The sequence below is a fragment of the Lagopus leucura genome, unplaced genomic scaffold, assembly GCF_019238085.1.
Source record: "Lagopus leucura isolate 7727_CA_CO unplaced genomic scaffold, USGS_WTPT01 Super-Scaffold_100014, whole genome shotgun sequence".
Classification (NCBI taxonomy): Eukaryota; Metazoa; Chordata; class Aves; order Galliformes; family Phasianidae; genus Lagopus; species Lagopus leucura.
Genome location: NW_024962268.1, coordinates 12,226,244 through 12,246,845, shown reverse-complemented (window position 1 = coordinate 12,246,845; position 20,602 = coordinate 12,226,244). Strand labels below are relative to the sequence as shown.

At 39.4% G+C, this 20,602-nt stretch overlaps 1 protein-coding gene across 3 annotated transcripts in view; it reads left to right on the top strand.

Moving 5' to 3' along the window:
• Positions 1 to 325: 325 nt before the first annotated feature.
• PARP8 (poly(ADP-ribose) polymerase family member 8) overlaps positions 326 to 20,602 on the top strand; it is a 112,512-nt gene continuing 92,235 nt past the window's right edge. For all 3 annotated transcript variants that reach the window (XM_042875379.1, XM_042875380.1, XM_042875381.1), the window contains exons 1-2: positions 326 to 450; positions 1,139 to 1,193. In XM_042875379.1, coding sequence (XP_042731313.1) covers positions 360 to 450; positions 1,139 to 1,193 — 146 coding nt within the window. In that variant the 5' untranslated portion in view covers positions 326 to 359. The remainder of the gene's footprint in view (positions 451 to 1,138; positions 1,194 to 20,602) is intronic.

Sequence of the window (20,602 nt, the reverse complement as noted above, 5' to 3'; positions counted from 1 at the left end):
AAAAAACCAACCACCCAAACCAGCCGACCAACCCAAAAAAACCCTGAGGGCGTGGGGGGTGGGGGGGATCCCGTGTCGCCGCCGCCACCCTCCACTGGATCTATTGTCAGGGAAGGAGGAAATTGCCATCCGCCGGCAGCGGCGGCACATCTGGGCGGGCACATCTGGGCATGCAACATCGGCTGCCGGCGCCCGCCTGCTCCGTCCTCCTGCCGGCCGCGCGGATCGCTGCGGGGCGCGGAAAGGCTGCTACTCGTCCGCCGCCGGGTCCCTCTTCGGGCCCCACCGCCCCCCCGGGGGGGGGGGGGGGGGGCTGGGGATAAAGGCTGCTTTTTTCTTCTTCCCCTGGGATCTATTCCATGGGGATGTGTTCAAGACAAGAGAGGATTCAGAAGGATATTGACGTTGTGATCCAAAAGTGCAAGGCGGAGAAGGACTGCCTGTTTGCAGGTGAGTTTCCCCCACGGGCGCCGGTTCGGCGGTTACGAGGCTGCCGCTGCCCGACCCAGACCCGCGGTGCCGCGGCCCGGACCGGGCCGTGCCCTTCGCTGACGCCCCCAGGAGCGGGGCCGCCGTGTGTCTGCCCGGAGCCCCCTTCCCCCTCCTCTCTCCTTCCGAGGGCATGTGAGGGCAGAGGAGTCCAGGGCCGGCTGGGAAGGGGGGGCGAAGGAGGGCATCCCGGGCCGGGCAGCGTGGCAGCGGCCGCACGCCGAGCCGTGCGGTGTGCGGCTGTGCGTGTGCCCGTGCCAGCCTGGCGCAGCCCGCAGCTGCTGGGCGAGCCGCTCCCCGCTGCTCCTCGGCCCGGCGGCGGCCGCGCGGCTGTTGGGGTCCTGCAAGTGCGGGCGTTCAGTCCCGCGGGGCGGGGGACGGGGCCGGACCCCTCCAAGCCCCAGCGCCGGGGCTCGGCCGGCTGCTGCCGCCGCCGGGAGCGGTTGCCTGTTGCCTTTACCGACGTGGAAATCCCTGTCGTTGCCATAGTACCGGGCACTTGTTGCGAGGGGCTGGGGGAGCTGCCGCCTTCTCGCTCATGCACACCTACCCCAACCCCGTGTCGGTGTGCGAAACCCTGGTGATTTCAGCCCAAATAGAGAACCAGCGGGAAACCAAGCGCTAATAACGCGGCCCTTTGTGTTTTCAGATTTCAGGTACTCAGACTCCACCTTTACCTTCACCTACATTGGAGGCTCCAAAAGGTACCTTATTTTTAGTCGTTACACCCTTGTTCCCGGCTCGCAGCATTGTTTCAGCCCTTTTTGCTGCCTTGCCTTGTGCAAGGAGGATCGATCAGTAAATCATCCGCGTTCGCACAAACGTGCACTGAGGAGGAGGTGTGGAGGGAGGTGACCAGAACGGTGATCCTCTCCTGAGCGCTGCTCAGAGGCGCTTCACTGCTTCTGTTTGTTCATATGTGTGCATAAGCTTAATTTCTGCCATATGTAAGATTAGCTTAATTTCTGCCGTATGTAGGATAAATTGCAGGGTGTCAGCATATCAGATACAGAATGAATTCATCCAAAAAAAAAAAAAAAAAAAAAAAAAAAAGAATGAAAAAGTTATGATTTTAGTAAAGGATAGTCTATATCTCACATCAGCATCTCATCCTCTTGCATTTGATAGCCATGTTTGGTCCCACAATAGAAGCAGGGCTGCTTGTAGTTAGCCAAATTAAACTCCTGAGAGCTCAGTGAAGCATCAGTGTAGCTTGCAAGGTTACAACATTGCTTTAACTAAGTGCTAGTTTAAATACTGTTGCTAAACGGCTCTGAGTTTTTGATTATAAACCGGATTAGGTTTTATTATTATTATTTGCCATTTATTGTCTTCCTCTGTTTTCAAAAGGAAATGTTAATTGCACTGACAAAAGCCCACATTGGTCAATCACACATCATTTTTGTCGCCCTGGCTCTGAGTTGCCATTTCCTTGATAGAGTATTTACAGTATATACTAGCTTGTTATCTTTTAGTTGAATTTTATTAGACTTGGCAATGTCTTGACTTTTTCTTTCTTTCTTTCTTTCTTTCTTCTTCTTCTCCTTATTATTATTGTTATAATTATTATTATTTCCTCAGCTTATCTCTGGGAGCTGTTTCTCCTTCCCGGTGTATGTCAGGTTACAGTGCTCTGGAGTTGCTCTTTGCAAGGAAGCCCTGGATGCCCCACAGCCTCCGTTCTGCTCCATGCACACTTTGAGCACTAGCTGCATGGTGGGCACCCAGATAGTCTCTGGACTGTTAGGCTGTTAGGCTGCTCAGAAAATGCATTCCTGACCTCAGTGCCCCATATTCTCTGACTGGAGGAAGAACTACATATGTCATTTTCAATGGAACAGAGTAGTTCCCCTACCAGAGAATCAGATGTGCCTTCAGGTTGCTTGAAGTATACTCTTTAATTTAGGGTTTTAGTGTACATTTTGTTTTGTTCTTGTTTTAAAAGACAATATACAGTAAAAATGATCTTATAGAAAATACTACTGTTTAGTTAAAGTAATTGAATTTGAAAGTTACTTTGCACTGTTTTCTAAACCACATACTGCAGCAAGAAACCAGGAAGTGAAACCTGTCTGTTGTTTCTGTTTCCCAAGCTGAATAAAATAAAAGGCCTAAGGGCTTAGCTGGTGGAAAGCAAACCGGTTTATAAATGCTGGAAGAAAATGTTTTCACATCTGCAAGGGAAGACGGAAGATCGCCATGCATCCCACAGCCCTGAGTTTTACCTGGGGTCAGGATTTATGTGGGAAGCTGTTGACTGAAAAGTAGTACCAGGATCTTGAAAATTCAGCTGAACGGAGAAACTGCTAGGCTTAGTGAAGGTGATGAAAGTGGGCTGTTACAGGGAGGATACCCAGTTTTCACTTTCCGTTTGGTATTTAAAGACATTTTAAAAAGCATCTTTAGGGCTAAGAGTTTCACGTTCTCTGCTTGTTTGTATTTTGTTGTAGGAAGGTGTGCTGCACACAGCTTACTGAGAGGCCAGGTTGTGGCAGTACCTCTCCTTTGAGGTACATAAAATGGAAACTCCCGGTCTTCACAGTCAAAGGTGCAACTGTTGTTCTCATATCACAGAGGCGCAGTGGTTTCTTAGGGGAGCTGCTGGCCAAGCTGCATTTGATCTGAGCCGTATGTGGCATCAAGGCAGGCCTCCAGCATCATCTTGGTGAGGACCTGCAGTCAGTGGTGAATTACTCTTTAAGAATCTTTTCCGTGCATTTGGCTGTGACTTTTTTTCCTACTGATATTGCTGCAGCTGTGGACTTCCTGAGTAGTGAGGCCTTTTTTTGGAATATTGCTCTCGGGAATTGTCCCCAGATGACAAAAATGATTTCCTCATGATCAAAGGCTGAGGGGCAGCTGGTAGGCCTCATTCTACTTCTTCAGATACTCAGTCTTTGATTACTTTGTTCTTCAAACTGACCTGAACAAGATTTTCAAGTCATAGATAAAGGGTGTATGCTGAGTTCTCAAAACAAGAAGTAGGTTCACGCAAATAAGTGTTGAAATTGTATTTTTGGAACATTACAGTACTTTGGCACTTTCCTGCTTTGCTTGGAATTACTTCTTTTCCATACTTTATATTCTCTGGATGTTCCTTTAGGTCAGTATCATAATGCCTGCTATTAATTATGTGGAAACTACAACAAATACAAACAGCGCAATAACACTGTGAATTCCCAGCTACAAAACATTCTTTTTTAACCTAGTCATCACTATTGGCTATGCATGTTCACCAGTGATGAACAAGAGCTTGAATACCACTTTTGTAAAAATCTGCACCAGCAGAAGTGGACCCCATCTCGCTGTCACCTGCTGAAAAGCACCTCACTGCTTCACTATCCTCACATCCATTCTTTGGTCTCCATAAGTGTTCAGCAAGTGCTGATGAATGTCAGTGGGTGCCATTTTTTCCACATGGAGGAATTTGGTGACACACCTTTGCTTAATATATACTTCCATGTGTCAGGCTGCTCCTCTGCTGCCATCTCTCACATGGCAACAGCATGTAATATTGGAGTATTGGTGGGAAGGTTCAACATCTACTGCCATACCACCAGCATCTGCCTCTGATGCTGTGGGCCAACATCATAAAATGGAAGGCATTGCTTTTGGAACAGTCCTAATATGAGAGCAGAAACCCCTGAAACATTTATTTTCTGTTTGAGAAGGAAGATTATCTTGTGCCTTAACTTATGTGTAGGCAGATTGTAATGCTCCTGAGTTTGACATCACTAGAGGCTTTTTCCTCATCCTGTTGTTAACTCTGCACTCTTCTGCACATTAAGTCCTTTTGTCTGTGGTCTTAACTTGCTCAGAGGCAATTTCTTGGTAACTGGTATACTGACACAACCATAGAACTCGCTGAACAGTATTGTTATTTCAGGTACATGGAGGAGCTGATACTTGTGTAAGTTCTTTAATTTTTTAAGCTTGAATGTGTGATGTTTTTCTTCTTGGAACTGGCTTCTCTACCTGATTTTTTACTGTTGCTTGGGTTGATTGCTTGGCACCTTCCTTTGTTAGTCCTGTTCAGATACAGAGGTGATACAAAACCGCCTTACAGATCAAGTCACGAAGATAGGTCTGATCTGAAGTATATTTATTATAGCTTCAGTGGAGTGGATTTGTATTCCCATAGCAGAGCTCTGAACCAAACCTGAAGGGCATGACTTAGCTGTTGTTCAAGTTCTAGGGGAACCAACTGTGAACAGTTATTATTTTATTCACAGCATAGATCTGTTCCAATACTTGACCTTTAGGCTGTATTAAGCTATTAAATTTCGTAAATAACATATGTAAATGATCACTGGATGAGCATAAATACACCTAGAGGAGGTTTTACATTTGTACTTAGAAGGGAAAAATATCTCTAAGTACAAACATACATGTATTATATGAATTATCATGAAAAATCTTTTACCTGTGTATTTCATTTAATCCTTTTGGATTGTATTTCATGTTCAGACATTACTTTTTCCTTTCTCTCTTCTCTTTAAATGCATTATTTTCACACCTCCAAATTTTTGGATTTGTTGGACGCTGCACTGTGAACGTGCTTCATGGATTGGGAGGGTTACAATCAGTAATTTATTAGTGGAGCACATAATGTGGGCACTAAATAGGAGGCAAATTGTTTATTGCTTTGATAATTTTTAATTTCACTGTCAGAAGGCCATAGTTAGGGTGAAGGATACCTTTTAAAGTAAGGTGTTCATCTGGGTACTGTGTGCAAGATTTACTCTTCTTTAACTACAGCTGGCGGGATATCAGAAACGACTGGATTCTTTATGCTTTTTACTGCAGGATCTAAACAGGATATTAAAGCATGGAAACACTGAGGTGTTTTCTTTTCTTTAAGAATCTCTTGTTTCCTTTGTCCTATTATCTGCCCCTCAGTGAAGCATTCCTTCTCCACAAGCCCCACAGACTGAGCAGAATTGCAGATCTGTCATCTCTCAAATAAAAATGTGTGATGTCCTGAGAATGTTTTTACTTCATGTGTTGTTTGACAAGGTTTACATAAAAACAGTGTTGGCTACGCTGAAGAAAATATTTTTTTTTCACATATTTTTCTCACCACAACCACCTCTTTGCCCCGTTATTTATTTATTTATTTATTTATTTATTTATTTGAGGCTAACCGAGGACATCACATCAATCTGAAATATCTCTTTATTCAAACATGTACTTAGCTTCCACTGGTATTGAGGGAGAGTGACAGTAAGCTGTTTATGAAATTAGACCTTTCATTGCAGCATATACCGTAAAGAAACTAGATAAGACATATAAAACCCAAGCACAAAAACTAATTTTGTCAAAAAAAAATCCCATCTCCTATTTGCACAGTGGACTGTTGTGGTCTGCTTTTCATACACGAGCAGAATGATCACACTAATGGCAATTCTGCAGTTGCAAGAGAAGCTGAATTTTGGTCTGAAGTAATTGCTTTTATTTGCTTAAAACTGTAGACTTGTATTATTTTCATTGTGAAAGTTGTTTTTTGTGTTTTTCAAATACATAGCATTTAGTACTGCAGCATCAAAGATTCTCATGTAAACACAATGAGTTAATTCTCACCTCAAGTAGCAGTGAAATATTTCATAGCTGCGGCATTGAAAGAGTGACTGAATTCCTTGTGGCTATCTACAGCCAGAGACTAAACCCACTTATCTGAAGTCCTAGTACATTTTATGCAGTACATGTTTGAACGACTCAATGACAAATAGTTCAGATTATTGTAATTTTCCCTTTTAGTAGTATGTCTTCTTATTTTTATTTTTATATTTTTATATTTTTGCTTATATCCTACTGGTACTAACATGAGCTCAGTAAGACTGCCTACATCAGAGATGCAGTTTGGTGAATAGTTTTGAAATTCTGGTGTCACTGGTAATGTTGAAAGTCTTCAGCATTAAAATAAAAAATCAAAACAACAACCCAGTGAAAAAAATGATTTCAGGCTAACTGATTTGTGTTTTTATTTATAACTTACATTTCGCTTACATACTATTGAAAAAAAAGAAGAAATGGAATTGAAAAACATTTTTTAAACCATGATATTAAAAAACTGTGTATGTGAAAATATCAGAATGGCACACTTTCCTGAACATTGTAATTTTCTTCGTTCATTTCCACTGCAATCTAGTTTAAGATGGGCCTTTTCCGGATAGGTTAGTTTTAGCCTATCTCCTTTGTTTGGTTCAGCATTTACCAGCTTAAGGAAGAGAGCTATGCCAAGGAAGAGACTGTGGATTGCTCCTTTTGGAGCCCCTGGTGGCTTGCATCAGACGCAAGTGTTGCTGAAAGCATGACCTAAGACAAAAAAATAGTTCTGATGGAACCTATTGTTCTGACTGAGACTAGTTTAGTTGGACTTGTTTTTATAAAGGCCTTCAGAAGGGTTGGTGCAGGTACGGTTCATCTGTTACTGATGGCTGCACTTAACTGTGATCAGGTTATTAAATACGTAATTACATTCCTAAAATCTGTCTCTACTGCAGTAAGGTAGGTATGAAAACCAGACAAACAACTTGTTCTTAACGCTGTTTATTACTATTTCTAAATAGCTGGAAGGTTGTACAATGTCTTTGAGTTTTAACTTCATCAAATATGACTTAACTTTTTTGCTGGGACCGTAGTATTTCCTGGAAAGATAAATCTGGGATATGAGTTGGGATTCTAATTTAGATATAGCATGGCATACCTTGAGATTTTCATTTCTTCATTAAAAATTCTGTAGATGAATTAATGTTGAATGCTGCCTTGAGTACTTTTGTAAAACAATTTTCTGTCAGGTATTAATGAAGTTTCAGTTTTTAAATCTCCCTTTAGGACAAGCATTTTCCATCCTTTAAATTCCAGCTAACACTAACCTACTTATTTTTGTACTGATACTGACTGTGTAATATATATACGGAGTCTATTGGTACATTTCTATAGATATTATTTTTTATAGTTTCCAGAGGAGATTCAGTAGGTGTGTTTTAACAAATGATTCAACCTAAAAAAAATCTAGTAGAATAATGTAGTAGAAACGTCATTAAACGCGACACTGAAGATTTGTGAAAAGAAAAATCCATTCAACTCACATTTTCATTGAGCTTGTTTTCATTTGGTGGTCTTGTTTCTGACAGGTCTTTCTTGCTTTACTGTTAGAGTCTGAAATGAACCCAATCCCCATCACTGCATATGGTAAAAATTATTTTCTTCAGGGAGATTGCAGTCCTGCAGAGATCTGTTTCTAGTCTGGTGAAGCTGGGCTCTCCCAGCTCTGCTATGTACTGTAGTGATATGAAGAACAATGCATTCAAATTGTGATTGTCTGTCTTTCTGTCATGAAAATGTGTTTTCAGGCACATGAATATATGGCCTAATTTTCAGAATTGCTGAACTCCCACAGCATGTAGTGGTCTCAGTGTTACCATGCATTACATTACACTGCTTAGCACTTTTAAAAAGCATCAGGTTCTTTATGCAGCTGTACTTGTATGCGCTAGTGCTTAAATGTTGCATCAGCACAGAGCTGGGAAAAGCACTGGAATTCCTTTACAGAAAACGTTTTCAGCAACTACTTCTTTCTTTTCACTACATACTTTAACACAATTAGTATCTAAAAATATACCTGCAGGCCTATTGTTAGAGCAGCTGTTAATGTCTTAATGTGACAGGACAAATAAATTGAAAAGTGGAGTTCACTGTAACAATGATTTAGATAATTTTGTCTGTATTGGGATTAATGACATTGCTGATTTCTCTATTAGTCTATAACAATTTCCCATATTTTTCATCACTTATAAATAAAGAGCTGAAGATAACTGTTGGCCTCTTTTTTTTTTTTTTTTTTTTTTTTCATGGATTACTTATTGCACAGAATATTAATTCTTATTTGAATCAGTGTCAAATCACTGAATCAAAACATCTACTTTAATAAGCTTCAACAGCTAGAGGGAAAGAAAATTTTAAACTGCTGCCACAGCTCAGTTTAGCTAAAGTTAAAAGTAAGAAAGGAATGAAATGTGAATAAATCTAGAAAAAGTCCAATTTACAGTTCCACCTGGGCTTTAAATAAATCTCACTTAAGAGTACAGCTTTTAAGATTTAATGTCCTCTGTCATATAGGAGCGAAGATTTTTACAGATGCTTCACTGGACTGGCTTCATCTGAGGAAAAAGAGCTCCTTTAAACAGAGTAAATTGTTCATAAAGATAAACCTGCTATTCTTTGCAGCAGTAGCTGGAAAAATCTCACTTAAAAAAAAAGACTAAACAAGGTACAGAAATACATCTCCTTCCCAGACAGCCTTCTGCATACTGAAGATCTAAATGCCAGATTGCACTCAGTCTATTTGTATGGGAATAAGAACAGGAAAGAGCCTTGCATAGGGACCGTGAACAATTGTTGCTTTATGAGTCAGACTTCTCCTGGGGATCCATTATCTCTAGGGAGCTTTATATCAGACTGTGTTCACCTGCTAGAAGGACTAAGCAACATCATATACACTTTTGGCATTATCTAATCCAGTGGGATTAAGTCACAGTTTTGCACATGCTCACATAAGGTACCAAGGAGAAAGCAATCGTGGGTAACGGTTGGAGGTTGAGCATCTTTCCATGACTGATTTGAAGGCTGGATACCTGTATAAACCCTGTAGAAGGGCTTTGGATTCTCTCAGCTGTTTCTGGAGACCATACCCTGTCCCAGCAATTAGCGCTGAGCTGAATCCCTTTGATGGAGTCGTTCCGTAGAGTTTAGCAGGAGCCTGTCTGAAGCAAATAATTAAGGACAAAGAGGAAGCTCAAAGAAGCCAGCCATCCCTCTTGATGTCACCTTCCAACTTCAAGGCAGTGATCAGAAATAAAAGGAGAAACAGCATGTCTCCCTGTGTAGTGAAATTTACTATTTGCCAAAGAGCGTGCAAAGAATGGTGATACACCATCTGTAAAATGGTTTATATAATTAAAGAAGATCATTTTGAACTGTGTACAAGTCTACATTTTATCTCATATATTACAGCTTGTCATCTTGAAATCTTGTTGCTTTAAATGAATCTTCCATTTTATGTTTATAGATAAGAATATTTTAAGAGCAAAGCTAAATGGTTGGGTAACTTAGCACTGCTCTCCCCTGTCTTGTTTCTACCCAATTAAGGTATTTGTGACAGACATTTGCTCTCACCTAGAAAAAGCAGCTTATGGGTCAGAAATGGTATTCTAGGTCATTAGCTTTTCGACAAATGATGTAACATTTTATTTGACAGTTTTGTTTGTGTTTTTTTGTTTGTTTGTTTGTTTGTTTTCTCATGCCTGCTCATTCTTTTTCTTTAATGATGAAAAAAACCTTTGATGGAGAATTCTCACCCAATAATAATCAGGCAGGAAATATGATAGGAAAATAATTAGGGTGCTTTTCTGTCAAATTAGGACCCATGTAAGCACTGCCTGTACTAGGCATCTCTTCCTTGTTGTAAAGTACTCACTGATGGTCAACTGCTTGGTCTTAGTTACAACTGGGTAAATATAGAGTAATTCCTCTCTTGTGAAGGGGCTTTCTTAGATCTGCATTAATACTGTCAAATTTTTAAATCGATCTTGACATTAGTCCTAGTGAATGGCAAGTCAAGTCATTTTTGCCCTGGTGGAGTCAGGAAGACCAGAGCTGTGCTTTAATGTTACTGTTTTTGCAATGTATTCTCATTTTTGAGTACTTTCCTGGATGACGGAAAAGAGGCAGTTTATTCAAGGAAGAAAGGCTTTATTTCATGCATTTTTATCAAGCCGCTGTCATTGCAGAGGGCAAAGATAGAAGGCCAATTGTCAAAATAAAACTAGTCTTTTTTTTTTTTTTTAGCCTCAGCATCTGGAAAGCAGGTTGACAGAGAGCCCTTTTTTAACAACTTGCTAGGCCACATGAAAACCTTTTTACTTGCCACTTGATCAGAATCAGTATTAAATCTTATTGATTAAATTTAAAATGAACTCCAGAGTGGCTTCATAGCTTTTTGTAGCTATAACCATTAGCTGAAACAGAAATGCTAATTTCTTAAGGAAAACTATTCTGTGAATGCACCTGGAAGGATCATTCTAACTTGGCCCACATAAAAAATATGTGAAATCACTAGTGTGAAATCCAGTCATTTCACTTTATAGTTGTACAAAATCTAGTGGAAATATATAATGTTTAAAAAAAAAATTAACAGTAATTTATCCTAAAAGATAAAACCTGTGAATATTAAAAACTTTTGGAAGGCATGCATTTAGTTAATGTCTTAGTATGGAAGTTAATGGCTATATGAACAGCATTCCTTTCTAGATATACAACTACATAAATTAACATAGCATCCTGGCTTAATATGGTTTTATGAATATGTATGTTTAGATGGCAACATGAGGAACATAATCCTCTGCAATTATCTCCCTGGACATGCAGTAGTTTTGAGAACTCAGGCCAACAGAAATTTTAGTATTAATCTCTTGAGTATGAAATGAAGAGTCACAATCACCAGTTTACCAAAGATGCAAGCTCTCTTTCCTTAAACTGCCCTGTGTTCACATGCTACTTCTAATATATATATATCTAATGTTATATATGTATATGTATAACACAAGAGCAGCAGAGCATCTGGCGTATCATAGTGCTTCCTAGATGTTCCCTATGCCAAATTTAGCTTTTGAAGGAACTTCTACAGCAAACTTTAGTCTTGGTTAAGGCAGCACAGCCTTCATTAAAGAAAGAAAATTGCATGAGATGAGGAGTTTAGCAGTTTAGTTCTTGTTAAGGTATTTTGCTAGGTAGTGTCATTCCGAAAGAACATTTACAATTCCATATTTTGGCTTGTTAACATTTTGTTTGTTTGTTTTGACACTTCTGTTTGGTATTTTTATTCTACTTAAAAATTCTTGTTTGGGTTTAACTAGAATAATAAATCAAAAGAAACACATTCTCCCTATGTACTACGCTACAGGGAGTAGATTAATGGAAGAAGACTCCAGGCTTCTTCTGTATCTGAATTTATATTTTACTGATAAGCTTTTTATTTGTTTTAGGTTATGCCTCTTGTTATAAACAATTACATACTGTATTGTTTCTGTGTTTAAACAACAGTAAATAGATGTTTAAAAATACCACTTCATAAAAATGTTACCATTTACTTAAGGTGTGAAAAAACACATTCATCCTGTAGTTCAGCAAAAAAACCTCAGCCTTAATCAAGGACAGCAAACACAGAGATACAGAGTGTAAATACCTTTTACATCTAGCACTGTCTGTCTTCAAGGCAGGCATGGATGTGCAGCTCCAAGTGTGCTAATAAGTTTTAGGCATTTGCTGTCCATGAAAAGAACAAGAACTACAGCTACGTGAGTCAGGATAAAAATTTCAAAGGCTATTGATTTTTCTTGTGGAGGACATAAATTGATGATCATTTAGGTTCAAGGAAATCTTTTACACTGGCTACCAAGTCTCTCTGTACCTCTTCTGTTAATAATGGCGCTGTCAGTTAAGAGCAGTGGATCAGGTCTTTGACTCAAGTATCAAATGAAACCATGGTGGAAGGTGGACCATGCCACAGGGTGGCGTGTCTTATCTGACATGGCTATTTCTAACACATCTGTAGCATTTTTTAGAGTTTTGTAAAGCTTTTGACATGAATTCTGAGTAAATTTGTCTGAGCAGATATTGCTATTTACTGCATATTTCCATCTGTATCATAGAACGAAACATAGAATTGCCTAGGTTGAAAAGGATCACAATGATCATCTAGTTTCAACCCCCCTGCTATGTGCAGGGTTGCCAACCACTAGACCAGTCTGACCAGAGCTACATCCAGCCTGAATCTTATATATAAGATCTATAAGTTCTTTCTTGTACTTCATGTGAGGTATTGTTATCCATATTCTCAGCTAACTTAAATTGACAAATTTCCATGGAATTCAGTTCATGCCTACTTTGAGTACTGAGGAGCTGTCTATATCCATCTTGTTAAAGAAGCTTAGATAGAACAAAGCTAAATATAAGTGCAGTATGTTATCTTCACTGATTTCTAATAGAAAAGATTAATAGGTTCCATAGCAAAGTGAAATTACACATTGTTTGTCTTTGCAGTTTAGTAGGTAAGGGAAAGTCTCATGGAAGCTGATGAAATGAGATATCAATTACCTGACCTGGAGATGGCTCGTATCAAAGCAGCGGCAGAATCATTATGGGACAGAGAAGCCTGAACTGACAGGGAGATTCCTCCCTGTAGTGAAAGCATTCTTAGACGTGTGGAATGAGAGTCTTGGTTCTGCATATGATGCAGCCATATTAGCAAAGGTGCTGGCCAAGGCTTTTCACTTCAGCGTTAGGGAAAGCAGTACAGAGCCCTTTCCTGTCTGTGTGCAGTGAAGAAGTTAGCACAGAACAAGGCTGTCCCAGAGAATGTCCCAGAGAATGCCCATAAAATGTCACATCTGGACATTGGTTTAAGTGATTATGGTTACATGAATCTGCAGAAGTTGGAGTTTTCACATCAGTCTTGGCCATGCTATTTCCATTTCCCAAAGCACAGGCTTTGCACAGTTGTCTTTGCTTATGTTCTTAGCTTTTCCCACCCTTTTTGCTCTTCGCTTTTTGTTATCTAGAAGTGCTTTGCATCTTGATTTTTTTTGACAACTGATATTCATTGTGTTGATACTATTGGAGCAGACAGTCATGAAATAATTGCTATTAAATAATTGTAAGCAAGTTAACAATATAGACCAAATATAGATCACGTATCTCTCACTTCTCATCAGATTATATGTATATCCTGAAATGCTTGTTATAGTTTTCAGGAAGTTTCACCAGAACAACAGTGAATGCTCAAACTGTTAATCAAAGAGATCACATGTTCACTGCTATTCGTTATTCTGTTTTTGGTGTCTAATACGTGGGTGGCTAGAAAAAAAATCACTATTGAAATAATTGCAACTGCAGGTCAATGTGTTTGCCAATTAGGTTTTAAAATCTTTTTTGACAGTGATTTCTACTGTACGTGAGTAACACTCAACATAGATGTTTAGAAATAATATGTATTTCACATCTTTCACTGTAGATGTTGTAGATGTGTAAGAATGCATTTTAATTTGAACCAATAAAAGTGCATGCTCTCATGCAGTACAGAAAATGTTCTAAATAGGATTGCAAAGTAAATAAGAAAATAGATATTACTTTCTACCATGTCCCAATTCTCTGTTTACAAGTTACTTTCACTTTAAAAAGCAGTCTTTCTCAACCTTTCAGATTCTCTCACCAGTAACTATCTTTCTGTTATTTCCCCCTGAATATGTTCTGATATTTCCATAAATAATGCTTCACATTTTGTTGAATGCTGTTGCTCTGAACTTTGGGGAGCTGAGTGTTTGATTTTGGAATCGTTACAGCATTCTTTTAATGTATTTGTCCAGTAATGTAACTGATGAAGGGCAACTTCTTGCCCTTTGCGATGTTGTTTTAAGTTTTCCTTGGTTGGCTTCTGCTTTGTTTTGTACTGATTTATTTGACAGATGAAAGCTGTTCCCTCTTCATGTTGCAAACTAGTTGGCAGAGTTTCACTAGCGTGAGCTTTTTTGTGAGAGTTTGTCAGTGCTTTGCAAGGGTGAGCCTTGACAGCCAGGTGTGCCTGCTGTGCTGGTGACCAGCCCTGAGGGCATGAGACACATATGACTAAGCAAATCTAGGGGGTGGTGTGCCAGTAGATGCAGCTGGAAGAACAGGCTACAGGCTATGACGACTTGGGTGAATAGATGGAGGTTGACATTCTTGTGCAGGCACCTGCTCTACAGGCAGCCAGTTGGAGATAGGTGGAAGTGGCACTGAAATCGGCCTTTGATGAGAGGTGATGGAACAGGAACAGTGCTGCCCAGGGAGTGGCGGGGATGCCCCATGCTGCCTGCAGGCCTTGGTGCCTCCTTGTGCTGCCTGCAGGCCTCATACCCATCCTTGCATAGCGGAGGGGCTGTGCTCTGGTGTTGGACAGGCATGAGTCATGGCCAGCTGACATAGCAGTGCAGCTCCAGGCACTCCTCAGCAGGAGTTGGGTAAAATAAGTAATGAACCACTTAAATGAAATAATGGGGGGGAAGTCACTGCCTTGCCAGCTGAAGACCTGTCAGGAAAATTGAAGGAGTAATGTGAATTCAGCATTGGTAAAATTTGGAAGAAAAGGTGGATTGAAGACGGATCACAGATCTTACTTATTGCCTCTTATTTGGTTCTTTAGGTCAAGCTTAAAATGTTTTCTCCTGGAAAAAAGCTGAGTGGAGAGTATTTTTCTATAATTATTAATTTTATAAAGCAGTGTAGCATGCTCAAACCTACAGCACATGCAGCTGCACCTCACCAGATCAAAAACCTGCATGCGAGCTGGGTCAGTCCTTTGTCACATTGTAGCTCTGAGAACATTTTTAGTGCTCCATAATAAGCATTTTTCTCTCCTTGATTCAAATCTGCACATCTTTAAAATATGCATGCAAATGACTTGAGCCCCTCAAGTTCCTGGTAAGTTGCCACAATGGCCAGGAGCATGGCAGAGGTTCTGCACCAGTGCCCTACGGTGCACTAAGTGTGACTGCATGTGGCAGAGCCATGCTGCAGGAAGGGGTCTGTGCTTCCTCTTCATCGTTGCTGCTGTTGCATGAAGCGCTGTAGAAGAGAAATTTAGAGTGAGTGGTAAAGGACAAAAAAAACAAAACAAAAAAGAAGAAACAAAAGGCAGGGGTATGGATTCAGCAGGGTTACATCCATGCAAAGTAGAAGCAGTGCCATTCAGTTCTATTGGGCTGTAGGTGAAAAGGCATCCTCATTAAAAAGATTAACAGAGAGGATAGGGAGGATAGGATGGCTTTTGTTGACATCTACTTTCACCTAAAATTAAAATACTTTAAAAGGTAATAAGCAGAATGTAGATATCAGGGTTTTTTTTTCATTATTGGTTTATATCTACTTTCTCTTAGAGAAGTTCATTTGTTTTTAATGCTAAAAAATAATTCTCGCAGGACGTCAAATCTGGACATGTTATGTACTACGATACTGTTATTTCCTTCAGAGTTCTATTGCAAGGTTTTGCTTTATTTTTAAGAGCTGAGGATGATCATTGCCACGTCTTATTCTAATATTTTGGAATATATATATATTTAAATTAATTAATTTACGTATCTACTGACATGCATTCAAGCCTCAGATAGATAAAACAGAAAAGCTGTTCTGTTCCTAGTAGTTTGATGCCCCTTGTTGCATTGCTACATGTGGCACTGCAATGGCACTAAGTTGGCTGGGACATCAGTGGCTACTAAATAAGTATTCTTTGCTGCTTTCAAACTTGAGTTAATGTCTAATGATTTCAATATGCTTGTTATCAACTAGGTAATAATGTTCTCTAATGAGAAATTACTGAATTGTGAGGTGGAAGCTGAGTGGCCTGGAGTGGTACAGGGACTTTTCTGCATAGATTAATTCTATTTTGAACCACTGTATTTTTTATTGTTGTACTTGATAAATTTCAGTATGTCATCAGATAAACATTTTCATTTTGCAGTTGATTGATATTTTGACTGAAATAAATTACAGAAAGAGTTTCTACATTTAGCCTGTTCCTCTTCACCTCAAGACTATGTAAATTGATGAGATGATGTGAGGCTAATTAAAGAGAAAATGCAGTATAATTTCCTTTATATTGTTAGATTTAGCCCCTATTCACTATTTTCAGTTTGAGATTACTGGAGTAGCTAAGAAAAATATTTAACATTTGACCAAATTTTACTCTGAAGTAATTCCATTTATACTTTGAATTGCTTTGATGTCTTTTATTGTTTTAATACCTGTAGCTGCAGCCATCTGCATAAAGATGAAGCAATTACACTGTTTTTACTTAAATATTAAGAATTTAGCCATATTTTCTCTCTGGCTACGTCTAGCTGAAAACCCTCTTTGTGCTTATGTTTTGATTCCTTTGTTAATACAACTTTCATGAACATTCACCCTCTCACATGGTCAGTGTCACGATTAATAGAATTTTTAAAGAAGAACTAATGATCATTGCTCAATCCATCAACTAGACTTCTGAGGGATTCTATTTATCTGAGATTTTCTTTAGTGTGTAATATGCAATGTTTATCTTCATGATGTTTCTGATGATGGCAAGTTGGGTTGCCAAACTACCATCTTTCCTTATTTCCTAACCAACTGCTTTACACACAGTTACAGTAACAAAATATTAAATTGCACTGCAAAGGTGTCCTGAGAAACATCTTTAAGAATAAAATGTGGGAACTTTATTTTCTGTTGAAAGTGAAGATGGATGAAGATACTGTACCAGCGTACTGGTAAGAGTGCTGTGCAGTGTCCACATCAGAGAATATAATACTTACTAGCTTTTTGAGTTGTTCTCAGTTTTTCTGTGGAATGGAGTTTGTTCATTTCTTACAGCACATGCCTCACAACACGTACTGGCATTGTGTCTGGTTTCCTGTGTAGCGAAACTACCAGTGTTGAAAGCCAGCTCCCAGGCTGCTGAGAAGAGGCTTTTCCAAGTTGCAGCAAATGAGGGGGGAATTTCCTAGGGTGGCTGGGAGAAAAAGCTGCCAGGTTTATGATGGGACATGATCTCAGGGAATTTAGATACTTGCCTCCTATGCACAGTTTTGAAGAATTAGATACCTGCACCAGCCCTTCTGTTCCAAAATGTAGCTGAATGCTTGGTGGCAGTGGTTCCTTTTCCTTAGCAGCAGCAGTGGGGCAGGCAGGCCCCCTCTGAGGTGTGTTCCTGCTCTGGAGCCCTATCAAGATATTCAACTTGATGTTCACAGCCCTTCCACCACTGCAACTGGACTGTTCTGCCTAAAAACAGAACAGTATCTACCAGAGAAATCTAGTGCCTTAAAGTTACTTAAAACATCAGTATGTCCAAGCTCCTTCATCTGCCATTTTACCTCTGGAAGTTTCTAAAATTCTGCTTATCTCTAAACCTTTTTGCTTGCCTGTGACTAGTTGTGTAAGATTGCTTGGATGCAGGCAGCTCTGGTCAGACTGTAGAGCAGAAATGCAAGTGCTTAGGAGACATGACTGTTTAGCAGCGTCAGTGTCAAAAGACTCTTTAATGAGCATTCAATCTTCTGTCTCCTGGGTCAACTAATGAGCTCCTTTTGTGAAGTGAAACTCATCTGATGTCAGCTGACATAGCTTCATGTATTTTTCAATGGAATTTTGCTCTAAATCCATCTTTTAATGCAAAGCAGTAGTGAGATTTGTGTTCCACTGTGGTCTTCTGAGCAAAATAACAGTTGCAGCTCTTGTGTGCCATCTGTGCAAGATTTGGTACCACTGAAATGTGAAGTGCTAACATTAGGATGCATTTCATCAGTAAAAATAACAGCTTAATTTATTTCACTAGTAAAGTTGGTGTATTCTGATCCTCAAATAAACACATATTGGTCTTACAACTTGACCTCAAACAGCCTTAGTGCAGCGTGGTGTATAACCTATTTCTGCTCTCACATGCTCTCCTTCACAGATGGTAGTCTTAAAAAAACCGAGATAATGGAGATGTTCTACATTATCTTTCACAGATGGGTGTATGAAATGGTGTAAGGATATATGAAAAAATGTAATCAAGTCATGAGCATTAACCTCAGAAGCTACATAGTATGAATGCATATACTTGCATTCAGCTATTTGAAATCATATTTTAGGTATCATCTGTGGCATAGGACAAAATGTTGTAGTTGCATCAGCATGGACATTTGCAGATTTCAGCAATGAGAAATACTCTTAGGTCAATTTTAAACAATTTGATGATGCAAATTCTGCCCTGATGTAGCTTTGCTGGATGTCAGATAACTAAACAAATGCTGTTGCATTACAAAGTCTAAAATTCAAAATTTTAGTGACATTAGATGTCACTGGCTTTGCTAATGTGCTCTGGGACGCTAAGTGTGCAATGCCCTCCCACCACCCCACATCCAGCTTCATGCTTTCCTAACTTGGGCCACAGGTCATCCTATATCCATGAGAACAGTCCTTAGCTGAGCGTACTGCAGGTTCTGGCTGCAGATTGAGCCAGAACTTGCGTATGGAAGGGCATGATGAGAAGAGATGGTGCTAGAGAAACAGCGACAGTGGGGAACAGAATGGTGCTGGATATGATGGAAGGACAGAAGGAGCTGCAGAGATAGACACACGTACATTGGAAGGGGAAATGGGAAGACAGGTGCTTGATAAGAGAGAAAATGCTGCCAGTAGGAGCATGTGAGAAAAAATCGGAAAAAAGAAAAAGAAACCCTTTTGAGAAAGATGTAGGAATTTTAAATGTGTTATATTCTAAATAAATGTACTGCACATCAAAATAATTAACATAGCCTAGGAAAAAGAGTCGAGGCAAAAGTGCATTTTTTTGCTATATTCATGGGACAAAATAGACGAGGAAAAAAAATAAAAAGACCAAAAACCCTCAGAGCAGTATGTAATTGTGTATGTATTCTGTTCAGCTATGTAGAATAAGGTCCATTTTCTCAGTGAGCATTACAGACAAAAACCATATACTTCCCTATTATACGTAATAAGATGATATTGGTAGGACAGTTTCTGTCTTGCCAACCATTAGGATCTTGATTTCAAGATGTCTCCTTGTCTTACAAAGGCATGTATTTCTTTTTCTGGGTAGAGAACATATTTTCTCGGCATTATTGTATGAAATAATTAACCCATTCTACATTTTACTTCTCTCTCCCTCTCTTTTTTTTTTTTTTAAAAAAAAAAAAAGAAAAAAAAAAAAAGAAAACTTAGGATGGGTCCCCTGTCTGAAAACAGAATTATAGAGTGGTTTTAATGGTGCCCATGCAAGGTACCCTGATCATGTTCAGATTTGGCTTTAAAATCATTTATTACTACAGAACGTGAATTTGATTGCAAAGTGTAACAGCAATCACTGGCAGAGGCAGTATTTTCTTTACAGGAAAACAAAACTAGTGTTAAATGGGGAGGTTGGTGGCCCTGCATGTGGGAAAGGGGTTGGAGATTCATGATCCTTGAGGTCCCTTCCAACCCTGGCCATTCTGTGATTCTGTGAAAATGGTGTTAATTATGGAATACCTTTAGAACAGACATGGTCTAAGTTTCTTATTGAAATACTTCTGGCTGCAGTCAGAAAACTAAACTTGCACATTTGAATGCAAAAAGATGAAGATGAGGTTTGTAACATCTGCCTAATTGTCAATGGGATTTTAAGAATGGATTGCAATCCCCACTCACAGAAATTTACACATAGAAAAATGTTTGAGTGGAGGATGTAGAGTTAAGGAGTCAGACTAAAGCCTGTCTGTGTAAGTACATGGGGATTGTAGTAGGTGCAGCTGCTGACAGAAGATGGAGAGAGATAGGGGATATGCGGTGGTACCATTACGTATATTTTAAAAGCAGGTCCCATTGTACACCAAAAGCAAAAACTTGAGACAGGACTTGGCATCACTGCATAAAACCCTGGATGCGTTTCAAAGTTCCTCTTAAACTAGGGAAGTACGGGCTGCTGGGAATTGTGTAAGTTCAAATGGAGAACGGAGAGAAGAAATGTGGGATGTGGGTAGATTTGGAGATTTACAGAAATATTTGAACTGAGAGACATAGCTATGAGGAATCAGAGCATGCAGCAAGAAATGCAAGCTCCCAGCATATACTCTTATGTCCTGCTTCCTAACATTGCACTGTACTTTCATACTGGTAACTCAAACAATATCAAACATAAAATCTAATAGTGTGTCAGTCTACAGTGACACTGGCATTTGCATGACTTTTCTTCCACATGAAGAAGAAAATAAGTTGCTCGTTATTTTGCAGCTCAGTCCCCTTCTCCCATTACTAATGGCATTTAAACTGTGAACAATTTCTTTTGAAATTAATGAAGTTTAATGGAAATATAACCAAGCAAAAAAAGATGAAACTCATTCTTTTTTAATTTTTTGTATACTTCCTTTCCCACATCTCAGACTTTAGATCACTTTGATCCTGTTAGAACAATTTCCACCTACTTGCATTTGCATAGAATCCATAAAAGTTTAATTGAAGCATATTAAATATTTGTATGTCTTCCTAAGGTTTCTTTAAT